Below are 18,648 nucleotides of genomic sequence, written 5' to 3'. Positions count from 1 at the left end.
TTTTAAAGAAGCCTTATTGAGGGCACAGGAACAAACCATCCCGATGTGTAGAATGAACAATAAAAATATGGCAGGCAACCAGCCTGGCTTAATGGAGAAATCGTCTGTGAGCTTAAAACACAAAAAGGAAGCGTTCAAGAAGTAGAAACTTGAACAGATGACTGGCGAGGAGTATAAAAATATTGCTCAAGCATCCAGGGGTGCAATCAGGAAGGCCCAAGCACAATTGGAATTGCAGCTAGCAAAGGATGTGAAGGGTAACAAGAAGGTTTTCTGCAGATATGTTAGCAACAAGAAGGTGGTTAGGGAAAGTGTGGGACCTCTACCAAATGGGGAATGCAACCTAGTGACAGATGATGTAGAAAACAATGAAGTACTCAATGCTTTTTTTGCCTTGGTCTTCACAGACAAGGTCAGCTCCCAGACTGCTGCACTGGGCAGCACAGTATGGGGAGGAGGTGAACAGCCCTCAGTTGTGAAAGAACAGGTTAAGGACTATTTAGAAAAGCTGAACATGCACAAGTCCATGGGCCCGGATGCACTGCATCCAAGGGTGCTGAGGGAGTTGGCTGATGTGATTGCAGAGTTATTGGCCATTACCTTTGAAAACTCATAGCAATTGGGGGAGGTCCTGGATGATTGGAAAAAGGCAAATAGAGTGCCCATCTTTAAAAAAGAGAATAAGGAGAATCCAGAGAACTACAGACCGGTCAGCCCCACCTCAGTCCCTGGAAAAACCATGAGGCAGGTCCTCAAGTAATCCATTTTGAAGCACTTGGAGATGATGAAGGTGATTAGGAACAGTCAACATGGATTCGCCAAGGGCAAGTCATGCCTGACCAACCTGATTGCCTTCTATGACGAGATAACTAGCTCTGTGGATATGGGGAAAGCAATGGATGTGATATACATTGACTTTAGCAAAGCTTTTGATATGGTCTACCACAGTATTCTTGGTAGCAAGTTAAAGAAGTATGGCTTGGCTGAATGGACTATAAGGTGGATAGAAAGCTGACTAGATTGTTGGGCTCAACGGATAGTGATCAACAGCTTGATGTCTAGTTGGCAGCTGGTATCAAGCGGAGTGCCCCAGGGGTCAGTCCTGGGGCCAGTTTTGTTCAACATCTTCATTAATAAGCTGGATGATGGGATGGATTGCACCCTCAGCAAGTTCACAAATGACACTAAGCTGGGAGGATAGATAGAGGATAGGGATAAGGTCCAGAGTGACCTAGACAAATTGGAGGATTGGGCCAAAAGAAATCTGATGAGGTTCAACAAGGACAAGTGCAGAGTCCTGCACTTAGGACAGAAGAATCCCATACACTGCTACAGGCTGGGGACCGACTGGTTAAGTGGCAGTTCTGCAGAAAAGAACCTGGGGATTACAGTGGACAAGAAGCTGGACATGAGTCAACAGTGTGTCCTTGCTGCCAAGAAGGCTAACGGCATATTGGGCAGCATGGTAGGAGCATTGCCAGCAGATCATTGGAAGTGATTATTCCTTTGTTTGGCACTGGTGAGGCCACATTTGGAGTATTGTCTCCAGTTTTGGGCACCCCTCTAAAGAAAGGAGGTGGACAAATTGGAGAGAGTCCAGAGGAGGGCAACAAAAATGATTAGGGGACTGGGGCACATGACTAATGAGGAGAGGCTGTGGGAACTGGGCTTATTTAGTCTGCAGAAGAGAAGAGTGAGGGGGGATTTGATAGCAGCCATCAACTACCTGAAGGGGGTTCCAAAGAGGATTGAACTAGGCTGTTCTCAGTAGTGGCAGATGACAGAACAAGAAGCAATGGTCTCAAGTTGCAGTGAGGGAGGTCTATGTTGGATATTAGGAAAACCTACTTCACTAGGATGGTGGTGAAGCATTGGTATGGGTTACCTAGGAAGACAGTGGAATCTCCACACTTAGAAGTTTTTAAGGCCTGGTTTGACAAAGCCCTGGCTGGGATGATTTAATTGGGGCTGCTCCTGCTTTGAAAAGGTGTTTGAAGTAGATGACCTCCTGAGGGCTCTTCCATCCTAATCTTCTATGATTCTATGCATGGCATGAAGGGTGGTCGGCTGTATGTCGCAACGCACGATGTAAGTGTGGGGTGGATGTCCAGTGCAGGTACTCCATGGAGAAGGGACACAGTGATCGGATAAATGGCTTGGAGATGTTCATTAAAGAAACAAAACGGGGGGAAGGGGGAGTTGGAGCTTCTATAATTGGGACAGGGAGGCAGCAGGGAGACAACCCCCCTTTTTTATAGCCCACCTTAACCCTCCTATAAGTGGGGTGGATGGTAAGGTCCCAGCAATGGATTGGCTGGGGGACCTGGATGGAAAAAGAGGGGGAGCTGGCAGAACCCCCCTCCCCCGGGAATTACAGAATGAACATGGTATTACCTGTACTGTATATTTTTATCAGCTGGATAGTCCCAGATATTTAATAATAAAGTTGCAGCCTAATTAAAACCATATCAAATGTCTCCTGTCCTTCTTTCAGTATAGCCAGACTATTATCCTTCCTTCATGGTCAGTGCCATGAAAACAGGTGAGGCTGACCCCCCCCACTGACTGTATTGCGTTCCAGGATTGTTGAAGAGGGACAGAAGAGAGTCCCTCACAGATTTCATTAAGTCCTGGCTTGCATTTGTCATGCTACTGTCTGTTTGACACAGACAAGGTCATACTGAATGCTGCCATTGAGTATCTGAGTGCACACAGAAACACTACTCAGAAGTATCTAAATTGTGTCTTTATAGTTGAGATTGCTTATCAAAGGAACAAACGTAACCCTGGAGGCCAAGTGTTGTGAAATTACAGGTCTGGATCAGAGATTCCAAAGCACATGGAGAACCTGCCTATTAGGAAACACCAGCACAGCTGATTAGATCAGCAACAAAATAAGGAGCACCACTGAAAATAGGACCACACTGACTTATACAGAGCTGAAGTCAGTTCAGAAAAGTCTACACAGGAGCAGAAAAAGATAGCTATGGTTTGATTTTGGCCTATATTTTAAATTATGGAACAGAATCTTGGGTGTGCTGGCACAAGGCTTGGTACACAGGATGAGGTGGGGCTTTCCACCCATCCTGCAGGCAGCTGGGGAACAACTTGGCCTCTGCTGGAACTTAAAGCAGCCTCAGCATTAGCTGTACCAGTGTCTATTGCCACGATGCGCTGTTGTAACAGCTCTGGCCATGTCCCCACCAACAAATCCCTTATGCTGAGGAAAGGGCAGGAACTCTCTCTTGCTGGGGGAATCCCCAGCTGCCCACTTAAGGCAGTTTTAAGTAACCTTTGAATCCCTGAAGTAGCGAAAAGGGCATCAAGCCAGGCCAAGGATCTGGCTCAATATGTTTAGCACTTTGGCTAAGTTACTAAAATAAAAAATAGCTAGGATGTAGGGTTCTCTCTTGGCAACAGTTTGAAAAGAGCAATTTTCAAAACAGCAGTTACAGTTTTGTGACTCTTCATGGAAAAAAATATTTAGTAACTAGGCCTAATCACAGTTAACTCATGCGATTAACGCAAAAAATTAATTGTGATTAATCACAGGTTTAATTGCACTGTTAAACAATAGAATATCAACTGAAATGTGTTATAAAAATAATAATTATTATTGGAGATATATCTATTTCCTAGAACTGGAAAGGACCTTGAGTCCAGCCTCCTGCTTTCACTAGCAGGACCAAGTACTGATTTTTGCTCCAGATCCCTAAGTGGCCCCCTCAAAGATTGAACTCATCATCCTGGGTTTAGCAGGTCAATGCTCAAACCACTGAGCTATCCCTCCCCTCAAGATGTTAAATATTTTCGATGTCTTTCTCCATTTTCAAACATATTGCAGTCTGTGTCGTAACTGAAATCAAAGTGTATATTATTTTTATTACAAATATTTGCAGTCAAAATGATAAAAGAAATAGTATTTTTCAATTGACCTCAGACAAGTACTGTAGTGCAATCTCTTTTTTTGTGAAAATGCAATTTACAAAAGTAGATTTTTTTTTATTCCATAACTGCCCTCAAAAAAGGAGCAATGTAAAACTTCAGAGCCTATCTGTCCACTCAGTCCTACTTCTTGTTCAGCCAATCGCTAAGACAAACAAGTTTGTTTACATTTACAGGAGATAATGCTGCCTGCTTCTTATTTACAATGTCACCAGAAAGCATGGACAGGCATTTGCATGGCACTTTTGTAGCCAGCATTGCAAGGTATTTACATGCCAGATATGCTAAACATTCATAGCCTCTTCATGCTTCAGCCACCATTCCAGACGACATGCTTCCATGCTGATGACGCTCATTTAAAAAAATAATGCTTTAATTAAATTTGTGACAGAACTCCTTGTGGGGGAATTGTATGTTCCCTGCTCTATTTTACCTGCATTCTGCAATATATTTCTTGTTATAGCAGTCTTCGATGATGACTCAGCACATGTTGTTCATTTTAACAATTTCACTGTAGATTTGACAAAACGCAAAGAAGGCACCAATGTGAGATTTCTAAAGTTAGCTACAGCACTCGACCCAAGATTTAAGAATCTGAAGAGCCTTCCAAAATCTGAGAGGGACAAGGTGTGGAGCATGTTTTCAGAAGTCTTAAAAGAACAACACTCCAGTGCAGAAACTACAGAACTCAAACCACCAAAAAACAAAAACCAACCTGCTACTGGTAGTATCCGACTCAGATAATGAAAATGAACTAGTGTCGGTCTGCACTGCTTTGGATTGTTATCGAGCAGAACTCATCATCAGTATGGACATGTCCTCTGGAATGGTGGTTGAAGCATGAAGGGACATATGAATCTTTAGCACATCTGGCATGTAAATATCTTGTTCTAATGGCACTGCTGTGGCTGGCGTCACACCTGTTCTCACTTTTAGGTGACATTGTAAAGAAGAAGTGGGCAGCATTATCTCCTGAAAATACAAACAAGTTTATTTACCTCAGTGATTGGCTGAACAAGTAGGACTGAGTAGACTTGCAGGTGCTAACATTTTACATTTTTTGGTTTTGAATGTAGTTTTTTGTACATAAATCTACATTTGTAAGTTCAACTTCCATGATAAAGAGATTGCACTACAGTACTTGTATTAGGTGAACTTAAAAATTCAATTTCTTTTGTTTTATACAGTGCAAATACTTTTAATAAAAATAAATATAAAGTGAGCACTGTACATTTCGTATTTTGAGTTGTAATTGAAATTAATATATTTGAAAATGTAGAAAACATCCAAAAATATTTAAATAAATGGTAATCTCTTATTGTTTAACAGTGCGATTTATCACGATTAATTTTTTTAATTGCTTGACAGCCTGATTAGTAACAGTCTTTTATTCCAACATTTCTGTAACTCCAGGTAGGTAAAGAGCACCCTGGAAAGCATTCTGGATCCTACTGACTTTAAGGGGAATTGTGAAGTTAGTGGGAACTGTGCATGCACGTCCTGGGATAGAATGTTGTCCTATACAGGAATTTCATGGTATTGGTCACTAGAGCCTTAGCAGTGCAATTCTTGATTGTAGCTAGAACCTAGAAGTGACTCAATAAAAATGATCACATTGTGTTCCATAGTTATTGACCAATGACACCAGATCAATACAGTTCAGTTTACAAGAGTTTCTACCTGCCCCAAAATACCAGACCTCCAAGTTCTCTCTACGGGAACCACAATTTGGGCTGGTTTCTTTCTTACTTACTCATCACCACCCAGATGTGTGTATTAGAGAATTTGTTATTGTACCTGAACTTAAAAACAGGCATTAGCTTGTGCAAGAAGTGTCAAATTCTATGAGAGAAGCCAGGTGGCACCAGCCATGATGCACAACAGTGAGCCAGAGGCTATGATAAACAATAACCCACAGTCAAGCTAGCTTATATGCGGGCAGCCATAGCATGAGCTGGACTTCACCTTATACTGCAAGCATAATGCCATCACCTGTCGTACACTGATTTTTTAAAAACGTAAATAGGCTCTCATCAAAACACATCCAGGAATCTGTGGGTTAAATACCCCTGTACATCATCTGGAGGTATGTTAGTTGGCCTCATTACAAGTAAGATCTACTGGAGAAGCTTTAAAGTTCTTTGTCTTTGCATGAACATTATACAGAGCAGTGGTCCCCAACCTTTTTGTGACCAGTAGTACATTCATGTTTTCAGTAGAGCGTGGCGGGCGCCAACAATTTTACAAGGCTTATTTTGTATTTGTACATTAAATAATACAAAAAACATATTTAATATTACATAATATAAGAATCCAGAGAGAAAAGAGAAGCCGGAGAAAAGCCGCGAGGACAGAGAACACTGGTGCCCACAGCCCTGGAGTACTCTGTCCCCAGCAGGTGTGGGGCCCCAGATTTTCTTCTCTGCTGGGCACTAGGTTGGCCCCACACCTGCCGGGGACTGCGAACACCTGCGCCTGCAGTCCCAGAGTTCTCTGTCCCCAGCAGGTCCCCTGATGGTCCCTAGGCGGGCACACATAAATGCCCCACGGGCACCACGTTGGGGACCACTGACACAGAGTAAATGACTGAACAGGACTTTAGATGATGTAATGTTACTCTGTTATATATTGCTAACTAAATATATTTATTGTAACAGATGCCTTATTTATTGTGATTGACAAGCACACTCACACACACACACTTAATACAGTACAGTTCCAATTCTCCTCTCACCACATCCGTTTATCTCCATTGACTAAGATGGAATTGCACTTGATTTATAACAGTGTGAGACGAGGACCAGGCTCATCATATTTTATACATGGTACACACTGCACCTACTATTCCTATAGTTCTTGCTAGTCATGAACTGGAATAGAATAATTTGAACTCAGTTTCTTTTTGTTCACCTGGGCTGCTTTGACAGAGACTGGTTATGCAGTAAGTGGTAAAGAATGCATCATTTTTCACTAGAATTTTAATAATTACATAATGTGACTTTTGCCCTCTGAACTAAAGGCTAAACATTTTTTTTTATTTTTTTTTTTTACAGAAGGACACAGCCAAAATGAGCCAGGCCATCTTAAAAAGAGGCATTTCTGGTTTTATGTGAGCAACAGACTGAAACAAAATAAGAATTTTTCTAAAACAAAATAAGGAAAGTGCACCTGGCAAAGCTTCTCTTACAGCCAGTAGGCTTAAGCCTTAAATATTCCCTAGACAGTCAAATCAAGCAGAAAAAAATAGTGCAACTGCTGCAATCCCCACTCCCCTACAATTTCTGGTCTGTATGTGAAGAAAGGGCATAGTGTTTCACAGAGACTGTAGTATCTTTTAATAATATGTTGTAGGAAAATCATACAGTCAAATACAGATAGCAGTGTGCATGTGTGTACATGTATCTCAAACTTAGGACCACATTGCAAAGTTCAGAACTATATCTAGAACAAAAATATCTCCCAATATTTAGAGGCATTTGCATGCAGAATTTTGGGTTGGGAACCGTGTGAGTGTGTGCACACCTGAGTGAATCCTTTATATGTTCCACTAAACTTTTATGGACCCCTATCCCCACAAAGACAAGTGGGGTGGGTCTTTCTTCTAGCCTATTCACAAGGGTTAGATTTTCAAAGATACTTAGGCAAATAAAGATATAGATACATGCCTGGTGGGATCTCCAACTAACCTGTATTATATTGTAAAGACTTGAAATTAAATTGCTTTTCTTACAATACTCACATAAAGTCATTGGTTACAGCTTCTATGCTGATTACTTCCCAATTTCCATGTGTAATAGGTATTCTGCTCTAAAAACAAGGAGAGGCAAAAAGTAGAATGATAAATTCCAAGCTGGCCTGAAGAAATGTAAATCAGCAGTGACTATTCTAAGAGTTATTACTCACCCCTGTGCTGTTGATATAGTGAATGTGCTTGAAGCCCTCTGTATTGCTTAAAATTTTGTAGTAGCTAATATTATCAGATGCAAAGTAAGGGTCAGAAGGCTGAAACTGGAAAAACACAACAAAATTATTAGAGCAGATAACACAAATCCAAGAACAAAATGCTGACCTTCAGTTTTTGGGAATCCCTCAGCATCTGAATTCATAGGCTCTTAACATTCATGTCATGCATTTTGGTAAACATACCACGGAATACTGTCTCAGTTCAGGGCTTGAAATCTATTTTGATTAGGTGCATGGAACCTATAGTAACCATCTTTAGAAGTAAACACAGCCAACATGTTGTCTGTGTTCCTTCAGCAGCAGAAGTTCCGGTACATTAGCAACCTGCCATCCACAAGCTCCCACCTCCCCTTCAAATTAAAGACTCTCAGGTTTACTATTTCCCTGTCACTTTATAATATCATGGTGTACTTGTTACTGCAAATCGCTAAATGTGAAATTTGAGGGGGCCTGCATGATGTTTATGAATTTGAGCACAGTTCATTGACATTTCTTCTAGGTTCTGCAAACTTTTCAAATGAAAAATGGCTTCATTTTCCAATAAAACAAGCTACTTTCCAAGGGCAAATAGCCCAATTTTGAGTGGACAGTGGCTTCACAATTCAAAACAGCTTAAAGCTGGCACTTGTATCTTTATGTTTTCATTGAAGACATAACCATTCAACAAAATAGAGCTGATCCAAAGCACATTAAATCAAAGGGAGTCTTTCCATTGACTCCAGAGGGCTTTGAGTCAAACTCATGTAGAAAAAAAATGGAAAGGCATGAAATTGCTCCAAATGAAATAACAAGAGATAGTACTTCTATAGTGTGTTACATGCTCAAAACATTAACCAATCCTCACAATCCCCCAGGACATGTTATTGTTTATTCCTGTTTTACATATGGGGAAACTGCGACAGATAAAGTGACTTGCCTAAGGCCATTCAATAAATCAGTAGCATAAACTGGGATTAGAAATCAAGCCTTTCCAATACCTGTGTTTATTTCTCTGGACAACACTGTCTCCTTGGTAATATTTTTGTACAAAATTTCATGGAATGTATTTCACTAGTTTCTCAGAGCCCTATTTAAAACTGCAATCTTACTTCAGCTAAATGTTATTCTCCTTTAACTTAATTGGTAAGAGCTTAAATTCTGAGGTAACACACTGTTGGTCCGGAGGGACCATGGAGTCCTGAGTGATCTTGAATTTACTAAATTTTTTTCTCTGGTTGGTAAAAATAATATTACTGCCCAGCTCTTACATAGTGCTTTTCATCAGTAGATCTCAAAGCAATTTACAAAAAGAGGTCACTGATCAAGCAGTGTCATGTTATCCAGGGTTGGATGAGATTAAAAGGACAGAATATGTACGGGCTTGCCTATATGGACATTTTGTGCATGGCAAGCCAGGATGTGAGTCTGCAGTGCACTAGCCTGTCACTTACTAACTGGCTATGTGGACCCAGCTACCAGACACTGAAAGTTCCATAGTGTGCTTTGACCTACTGCTGTTTGAAACGGAAATTTTAGTGCATGGTAGCAAGGTCCACTTGGCCAGTTAGTGCACAGCAAGCTAGTGTGCTATAGACTGACACCCATCTGGTTTTCCGTGCAATCAAAAACCCTGCTGTCTCACACACATTTGCTATCTCTGTGTCAATAATCCTCATCTTGGCTTTGATCCTTTTTATACAGTTAAGATTTTTTTTAAATCCTGCTACTTTAAAGGCACAAAGACTCCCCATTTTGCCCAACAGTTTACACCAATTGCCTAACTGTGAAGCCTTTGCTGTATAGAAGCAAAATGTGTCAGCTTTAAAGCCTTCCTCTCCATATCAAATTTGACAGCAGGTGGGATGATCTCTCATCATTGTACTAGGAATGATTTCATCCCTGCTGTTTCCTCCCTCACTGCGTTTCTTTAAATTTTTCCTTTCTGACTTAAAAGTGAATTTGTGACTAAAACAGAGTCAATGTGTGGAGAGTGCGGGCGTAGAGAGCATATTCTGTGTTCTCATCAGAAATTCTGAAACACATTTCTCCCTCTGGTCTGATCTTTTGGGTCTATCCTTCCCTTCCTCCAGATCATCTAAGCAGTTCAACAGGTGCCTACTCTCTACCACATGGCATTCTGTCCCTATGCAATGTGCAAAATGGCATTTAGATGGGGTTCTACTCAGCAGAGCTGTGTGAAAAATTTCATCTGGTTGGTTAAAATGTATGCAAAAAAGCAAGCAAGATTTTGTTGTTGTTTGGGGAAATTTATTTTGTTTTAAGAGAATAAAAGGAGACATCTGAATGAAGTGATTTCGTATTTTGCTATGCTGAAGACCAAACCAGTGGAGAGGCTATGGGCCAGATTCTTTTAGTACATTCTCGCTCCTTCATGCCACACTGATGGTGCAAAGGGGCAGGAGAGTGGCCAGGTCTTGCTGAGAATTCCAGTGGTGTCAAGGACTTCTCAACTGGCACAGAGAATACCTGGCTCCTGTACAACCTCACACTACCAACAGGGTAGGGAGTGACTAAGAGACAAAGCCAGCTATCTCCAGCTGGTGTGCAGTCCCAGAGGACTGTTGCCAACTGGCAACTCCTAGATCAATCTAACCTATGCGGAGCCAGGGTTAAAAGAGCCAAACTCAGAAAGTTTAGCATTACAAACCCCAGGAAATTTAAATGAGTGGGTTTTGCACAGCTCCAGTTGAGATCTATTCCTTTTGCCACATGTGCGCAATTAGCAGTTGTCTAAGTAAGTTATGGATCAGGTCTAGGTAACACACCATTAGAAAGGTAAGAAGTTAATTAAATGTAAGGAAGACATTTATTATGATCAATGTGTTATGTAATATGTTGTAATCTAGAAACTGAATACTCACTGTGCCGATCCAGCCAGTTTTACTTTCTTCTGTATGTTGTTGGCCCTGAGGGGGGGAAAAAAACACAAACACCCCCCCCCCCCGATTGGCATTATAGTATATATTTCATATAGTCTATGTATCACAAAAATATGTCTGAATATATTTTTCTTTCCTCAACCCCACTCTTGACTCTTATTTATTAAGTCATTTGACTATTTAGCTCCATTTTTCATACCTCTGGACATTGCCACATTCCATTCTCTCTTGAAAAGTCACAGATCACAAGGACTGAAAAATTCTGAATCCTTCTGAGCCACTGCAGACAGAGCCTTTCGTCTGTTATCCATGTTACAACACTCAAATAGTGATCCCTGGAAATAACAAATGCTATTAGATGCTTCAGTATCTTCCATACACTACTTTTCTATATAGTGGAGTCCAACAGTTCATTGAACTCTACATATTCAGGTCTTACACTTTTAGTTGCAGTGAACTTTTCAGTTGCATTCAATGCTACAGACCTCAGTAACCCATTGCAATGCTTGATGTCTATTGTTTTTCCATCAGGTAATGCCTCGGCTTACTTTCATTCATACAGTAAGGCACTAGCTCAGGGGTGGGTAAACTACGGCCCACAGGCCAGATCCAGCCCATGAGCCATTTTAAGCCGCCCCATGAGACGCACCGTGTGGCTCAGCCCTGCTCCAGAGCCCCAACCGGGGTACTGGGTTGAGGCCGCACCACGTGGCTCAGCCCTGCTTCAGCACTCCGGCTGGGGCACAGCGTCGAGGCAACACCACGCAGCTAAGCTGCGTCATAGCCCTGCTCCGGCTCCTACACACTCCAGTGGGAGTGTAAGGGGTGGTGCCTGAGGATGGGGCGGTGTGCAGGGCCACCTGGCCATGCCACCACATAGGAGCCGGAGAAGGGACATGATACTGTTTCCTGTGCTTACTATGAAGGCCTTGAGTATACTACCAGCACATTTTCCTACTCAAGTATCTTAGTTCCATCTCCAGTACATCATCCAGCTGAGAACTTTCCTTTACAGGAAGAACTTAGAATCAAAGAGAAAAGCTTTCACTTTTATAATTTTGCACTCTATTTGCATGAGCTCCTCACTCTATTATAACAAAGGGCAGAACCTGCAGAATGCAGTAGTTCTCATTCCCAACTATGATCCCTTACTCTTGTGTGTAAAAAGAGAAGATAAGGTTATGCCCTCCTAGTATGACAGGGGTAATTACAGCAGGCTTTGTGAACTGATCTAATCCAGATGTCTTCACAGGACTTTGCTCTTAGCTTTACAGCTGAGATGTTTGTCAAAGTTCATGTTCTCTCTCCTTCCCTTAACAATCAGCTGACAAAGAGCAGGTGGTAGATTTTTGGTGAAATTAGTTAACTGTTTGTGAGACCATAAACATGCCCCCTCTGCAAAAAAACCCTGCATTTATTATTTACTTCAACCACAACAGCTGTACTTTGTCAGATATGCCACCTGGCTTCCTGGTCTGATTTTTTTGGGGGAATTCTGACTACAATGTAGGGGTTCTATTCATACGTATATATAAAGTGTATAAATCTCTATTTCTGTGCTGCGCAGCCCATGGCACTTGGCTGTGGATTGTAATGCTCTCATAGGACACTTGTACTCCAGGTTTTATGTTTCGTGAACAGTTTCAAATTTAATGTTCCATTTTAATGTTGCTGTTTTCACTGTTATGGAGCAATACAGCACAAGCCACCGAAAAAAGGGGAACTGCAACAAGAAAATGGCTAGAAGAAGGAGCCTTTGATACTTTTCTATCTCCTCCTCCCACCCATGCCGCCAACAGTTGTTTCCTGTGATAGTTAGAAAAGAAATCCAAATTTAGTAATGAAAACCATTTAAAAAGTTGGTTTTGTTCTTTAAATTGAGAAAGTCGACAATTCTGCAGGAAGATGTAAATGTCAAACAAGACAATTAAAAAAAAAAACCATCATTTTGTTTAAAGACTTTTTGCAGCTTTTTGTTTAATGAACATAATTTTACAACCAATAGGTAAGCTGCAGTGTACCTCTGGTTTTCATGAATTCTTATATTTGAGGAGTAAATCGTGATGTGATTAATTCAAATTACAGGGATGTCAGGCAGTGCAAAAGTATTGCATTTCACTTCCTTGTTTTCTCCCTGGAAAGTGCACTCTGCAACCCTCTACCACAGTGTGTTCGCCCACTCTGCAAACTTCTCATTTCCAACACTGGTACAAAGTGAAAGTCTCACAGGGTGAAATCCATCCCTGTGCACAGGCCTGGGCATTGCATACATGTCACTTAACCATCCCACATGAACACTCAGCACCACAGGGATCTAAGTGGGATTTTAATGATATATATGTTTTGTGCTGACCTTCTGCAAATGCACAAATTTCACCACAAATGTTAAATGGCAAAATGTTGCCATTTCAAGCATTTTGGCAGCTCTCTCAGAGAAATGGTCAGAGTGCTCCCCTGGATAAATGCTACAATTTATGAGAAATTCTTAAATCCTGAGGGCCAGATCCATTCAAGAAACACAGATGGTAAAAGGAGCCTCTTTTCACATTGTTTTCTTTAGGCAGAACTGACATCCTCATGCTCAGAGAGGGCAAGGACCCCATAATATCTGGGCTAATGCACTAGCTTGTGCAACGCTATGGGCCCAACCAGCAGGACTAGATATCAGTGGACAGATGTGCATGTAGCACCAGCTTTAAGCTTGGTGAAGTGACTACGCTCCTTGGGAGAGCTCAGCAGCACTGCACAGGCAAATGTGTGCAGGCATAATATCTCCTGGAGCTCCCCGTGGGGTAGTAAGGCCATGCACACTCCCCACCCCTGCCAGCCCTCCATGAAGGGCCAGAATTTAGCCATATAAGGGTGAAAGGTTCTCTCTCTCATAATGAAAATGCCAAAAAAAATGCCTGCATCCCCTTCTCTATCCCCAGCTGGCAGTCTATTTACAGTGGGGACAAATCTATCTTTTCAAAACAGGGAAAACCTGAGACAAACCCACACTATTTTGGAGTTACTTTTCCCTCAGCAATAAGAATGTTTTCTATGCAGTCCCCACCATGAATACTTACATTGCTTTACATTACACCACATTAATCGCAGACCATCTTTTATTTATTAAACTTCACTACTGTGTAATTCTTTAAGAGAGGTGGGAGTTGTGCACGGGGAGGGATGTTTGTAACAGCGTCAAGTGCTTCCTACAGCCTTATTTACAAGATGAAGGTTTAAATTTAAGTGTAACATATTTGATCCTAAGCAGACTTAGACATCTGTATTCTTGAAAATTCTGGGTCGGATTCACCATTGTGTTAGCCCAGATTTACATGGTATTACACTGATATAAAACTAGAGTAACTCCAGCAGAAAATTAGGCCCTGTATTAGGCTGGGAGGGTGTGTGCATGTTATTGTTTTGAGCTAAGAATGGTATTGTTCTGCTTTCACTGGATGCTAGTGAAAGATAAGGAGATTTTTCTAAAGAACAAAGAAACCAATTAAAACTAAACTGAAAACAGATGTTTATTTTACACTTCTATCTAGAAAACTTCAAGAGCTAGCTAGCATCATCAATATTTTGTGGAATTGTTGTAGGGCTATAAAAGAATATATGAACAATATATTACTGCAAACAAATACATGAGGTTGGATATATGTTTCAATCACTGATTCAGTTAATACAAAGGATGTTGATTTTACTGGGGTGAGGATTGGAATGGAATAATCTCTGTATTCTGGCTTTAGTTATTTGATAACATAGCAGAGGATGCTGTTTTATTTCCTGACTAACAGGCCTGCTTTGCTTTCACTAAAGATTATCACCTCTTTCTGTGTGATACAGTACACACTATCTCACTGTCTCTAAATCCTTACTGTAAACATTAGACACTTACACTCCGTAAGTCTACAGTATTGTAGAAACAGGAGACTTTGGATACAGAATTGTGCGTGTATGTGTTAAATCCTCTTGGTTGCTCTTTCCAGAATACTCAAATTAATGTCAAGTAGTACGTTGTCAGTGGAATTTTGAGAAATAAGACTTTTCATTTACTTTCAGAATTACTGGTTTACACATTCTAAATTTAATCAGAGGAACTTTGCTATGTTACCTCACAATATAAGCAGTATTGCTTTAAAATGAGCCAATGAAAACACAGTGGAATCTCCTCCCAGTGAAACCAGATACAGTGAATCTTCACTTACAGTGAAATAGAGTGACAATTCTACATTTTTTCTCAGTGCATTATAATGTGCAAATTGCATTTCCACGTATAGTCAATTTCTGCTGATAGTAAAGCTGTTCTGTGAAATGACTTCACTATAAGAAGGATCCACTATATATGATGAGCCAATAACGTGTCATATTCTGAGCACAAGAAATCTGGAATATGCTATCACCTTTAAATTATTTTTAGAAAGAATAATCTCTGCATGGGCTTTACACAGTAAATCCTGTTCCTCTCTGAGCAGTGTGATAATGTAACTCAGTGATATACAGTAGTAATCTAGGGCATTCACAGAGAACATACACATACTATCAAAACTACTTACCCTGATATTATACTAGCTGGCGCAATAATTTCACTGGAATTCACAGTGGGAGGAGATTGGGTATTCACAACAAATAATTTTACAGTAGGATTTGCAGCTCCTGCCTGAAAAATAATATGTTTCACAGTATTTTTGAAGACAATAAATACTTTCTAAGTGAAAAAAACCTCTTAACATTAGGGAAGACAGAAAAGAAACTGTAAAGTGCAGCAGCAGTGAGACTGCAGTACCATGCAGGTTAGACTGTGTGAAGAAACACAATTCTGTTCAGATGGGCACATACACATTTTTTTTATTAAGAGATTAGCCACATAGTTCTAATAAAAACATACCTCTTCATTTATAAAAATAAATATCCATAATTGTTTTTGACATATTCTGTCTCCATTTACTATATTTACTAATATACCATAACTTCTGCCAGAGGGTAGGGCTTATTGCTCTCTAGCAATGGGTTATATTCAACTCCACTACCAGATTGGGTGTATTTGTGTGTGTGGCAAACTACCCTTCACCATGGATTCAGGAAGCTCTGACATCTCACAGCAATATATTTCCTGAGCAGATGCCCCCTCCTGTAAGAGAAGTTAGCACCAACCCTTTCAGATCATTGATTCCTCTACAGATGATAATCACCCAGAAATACCAGTAATTGGAGTTAAAAACTCATAGCTGATCCTTCCTAAGACCAGCAATATTCCATGCTAAAAGGAACACATACTTCTGAGGAGTTCAGTGAAGAAGCAAACAAATCCACTACCTTGTGTCCCTAGGTGAGATCCTTATCCAGCAAGTACATCACCAGTATCTCCTTCCTTACTTGGTCACAAAACCCACAACAAATGAGAAATTAAAACAAACAAACAAACAAACAAACAAACAATCTCCTGGGAGCCATTGACTGAAACATCCCAAAACATGACACAATGATTTCACTGGAGATGGTGCTTTTTATGGTACCACTGAAATATTCCTGATTCTCCCACACCTCTCCTGCTCTCCCTGGCCTCCCAGTCAGAAACATTTGCTTTGAGATTTGTGGACAGAAAGTGCTATGTAAATGCAAACCTTATTCCAGACCTGCTGAGTTTAGCTTATTAATGGCCATATTCAAGTTGGGATCCCTGATGCTATTAGTCAACTATCCTGCTGTTACCAGCTGGACCTCTGTCAACATCACCAAATAAAGTTCAACCAGCTTTTCTGCTGTGTATGTGCCTCTCTGATTCATTACGCCTTGCTATCCTTCATTCGGTTTCCTCCATTCACTCTGCTACCTAAGGGACAAATTCTCCTTATGTTCTGGGCACACAGTGGCCATCTGGCAGTGGAACTGGTAGAAGGAAGTGGTGTGCTCTGAGGTATCAAGGATAGAAGGACACAGGCAGGGCTGTCACTAGCTATTCTGCCCCCCCTCCCGCAACCCTCCCATGGGGGGAGGGGACAGGGCTGGCTTGGGGGACAGGGGGACCCACTCACCAGCAGCGCGGCTGGGGCTGGGCCGCTGCACTTCCTGCCACTGGTGAGTGCAGGCCCAGCCCTGCTGCATTCATCAGGGGAGTGGGAGCGGGGCTGGGGCAGAGTAGGGGTGGGAAGAGGCAGGGAGGGGGCAGAGCAGGGCAGGGGCTTTGGGGGAAGGGGTGGAGTGGGGACGAGGCTGGGGCAGAGCAGGGGTGGGAGCCATGGGGAAGAGGTGGGGCTGGGAAGGGGTGGGAGCAGGAAGAGGCAGGGCGGAGCAGGGGCGGGAAGAGGCAGGGCGGAGCAGAGGCAGGGCTGGGGCAGAGCAGGGGCGGGAGCCATGAGGAAGACGCGGGGCAGGGGCTGGAGCAGCGTGCAGCTCTGCAGGGCACCAGGAAATATGGCGCCCAAAATTTCCTGGTGCTCTATGCAGCTGCATACTTGGCGTGTGGGTAAGGACAGCCCTGGACATAGGTGCGGACAGTGACTCTGTGACTGTGAAAACACTCCTTCCTCTATGGAAGGCACACATCCTTCCTCTATGGAAGGCACACATCAACCAGGGGCTGTGGCTGTAGCTCTGGAGAGGTTCTATGGCCTGCAGGAGAGAATTCTATTAATTAAAGCCCATGCAACACCCTTATGCATAATGCTATATAACAGCATGCCTCACTATCTCCATCACTGCTTGTCATCCCTTCAGCGGTTCTGGAGAAATAACAAAACCTTAAATCAGACTTTTTCCCCCTGAAGATAATAAAAATACGTTAACATTGCCAGATGCTGTTGACTTCAGTAAGAGTAATCACAGCAAGCTGTTGGGGAGAGACAGACAATATTTTCATCAGCAGGAAGTGATTAAATGATTAAGAGAATAGCCTCAAACTGCTGAACAACCATGTTTAATAAATAACACAGACCTTGGGATATGGGAGTCTAATGGTCTTTGGATACTGCAGCGTGTCTTCTGCATAAAAGGAATACTCCATAACAGGAACTTCTGTATCATTAAACTCTGCATATGCTAGAAAACTGGCATTTGGAGACCACCACAGAGCAGAATGGGTGCCAAACATTTCCTCTGAAAGAGATGCAAAGGCGTTCTTTTGAAGTAATAGCTGCTAAATTGGCATCTGCATCTGAATTATTGTTCTAATTTGCTTTGCCCAGATTTATGCTGAAGTTCAGCAACTGAAGTACAGACTATTTGCCTGGGTTCTCGAATTACCTAGTAAATGAATGCTTACAACAAATAGCCTTTTATAGTAATATTTCCTGAATCTGGCTGCAATAATAAAAAAAAATCTGTACTGGGTGCTAGTCCTGTCATCTATCACACACTCCCCTTACAAAATAAAAGCATTTTAAAACAAGATAAAACCTTTATCACTATATGGTGTATAAAATTCCCAAATGAGCTTTCAATCTTGTAACCAAGTTATCTGGAAATAAAGCAGATCTACTGCCAAATCCAAGAGCAGAAGGTAAAGCCAGATCGTTTAAAAATTTGGCATACATTTCTGTTTTAACCTATGCACACAGAAAACAAACAAGAATTCTGCAAAGATTTACGATCATGGAACCCCACTGACCTCACTGGTTTGACGTTAATGGTTGCACAGGGTAGAATTTGGCCCAGTATGTCCAAACAGCCAGTGAATGGAATGGCCATAACTAAAACCAAGCACATGTAGCCTCACTAACTGTTAAACTATTAATACAGTATTTCTCAAACTTTTGAAAGCTGAGCTCCACTTAAGAAAAATGAAACCAGCGGTGCCCCTTTGTAACCTCATGTGGTGTGAAAGGCCTAAACACCTTAATTTATAAATCTTCCATGATCTCCTAGCTTATCT

At 41.6% G+C, this 18,648-nt stretch overlaps 1 protein-coding gene across 1 annotated transcript in view; it reads right to left on the bottom strand.

The window, feature by feature from the left end:
- Positions 1-18,648, bottom strand: part of DPP4 (dipeptidyl peptidase 4) — a 72,513-nt gene that overhangs the window by 27,590 nt on the left and 26,275 nt on the right. The window contains exons 9-14 of the mRNA XM_050969237.1: positions 17,713-17,873; positions 15,335-15,438; positions 10,987-11,122; positions 10,770-10,814; positions 7,849-7,953; positions 7,685-7,752 (exon numbers count right to left, since the gene is read on the bottom strand). Of these exons, the coding sequence (XP_050825194.1) occupies positions 7,685-7,752; positions 7,849-7,953; positions 10,770-10,814; positions 10,987-11,122; positions 15,335-15,438; positions 17,713-17,873 (619 nt within the window). The remainder of the gene's footprint in view (positions 1-7,684; positions 7,753-7,848; positions 7,954-10,769; positions 10,815-10,986; positions 11,123-15,334; positions 15,439-17,712; positions 17,874-18,648) is intronic.

Source organism: Gopherus flavomarginatus, chromosome 10, assembly GCF_025201925.1.
Source record: "Gopherus flavomarginatus isolate rGopFla2 chromosome 10, rGopFla2.mat.asm, whole genome shotgun sequence".
Classification (NCBI taxonomy): domain Eukaryota; kingdom Metazoa; phylum Chordata; order Testudines; family Testudinidae; genus Gopherus; species Gopherus flavomarginatus.
This window is presented reverse-complemented; position numbering and strand designations above follow the sequence as displayed.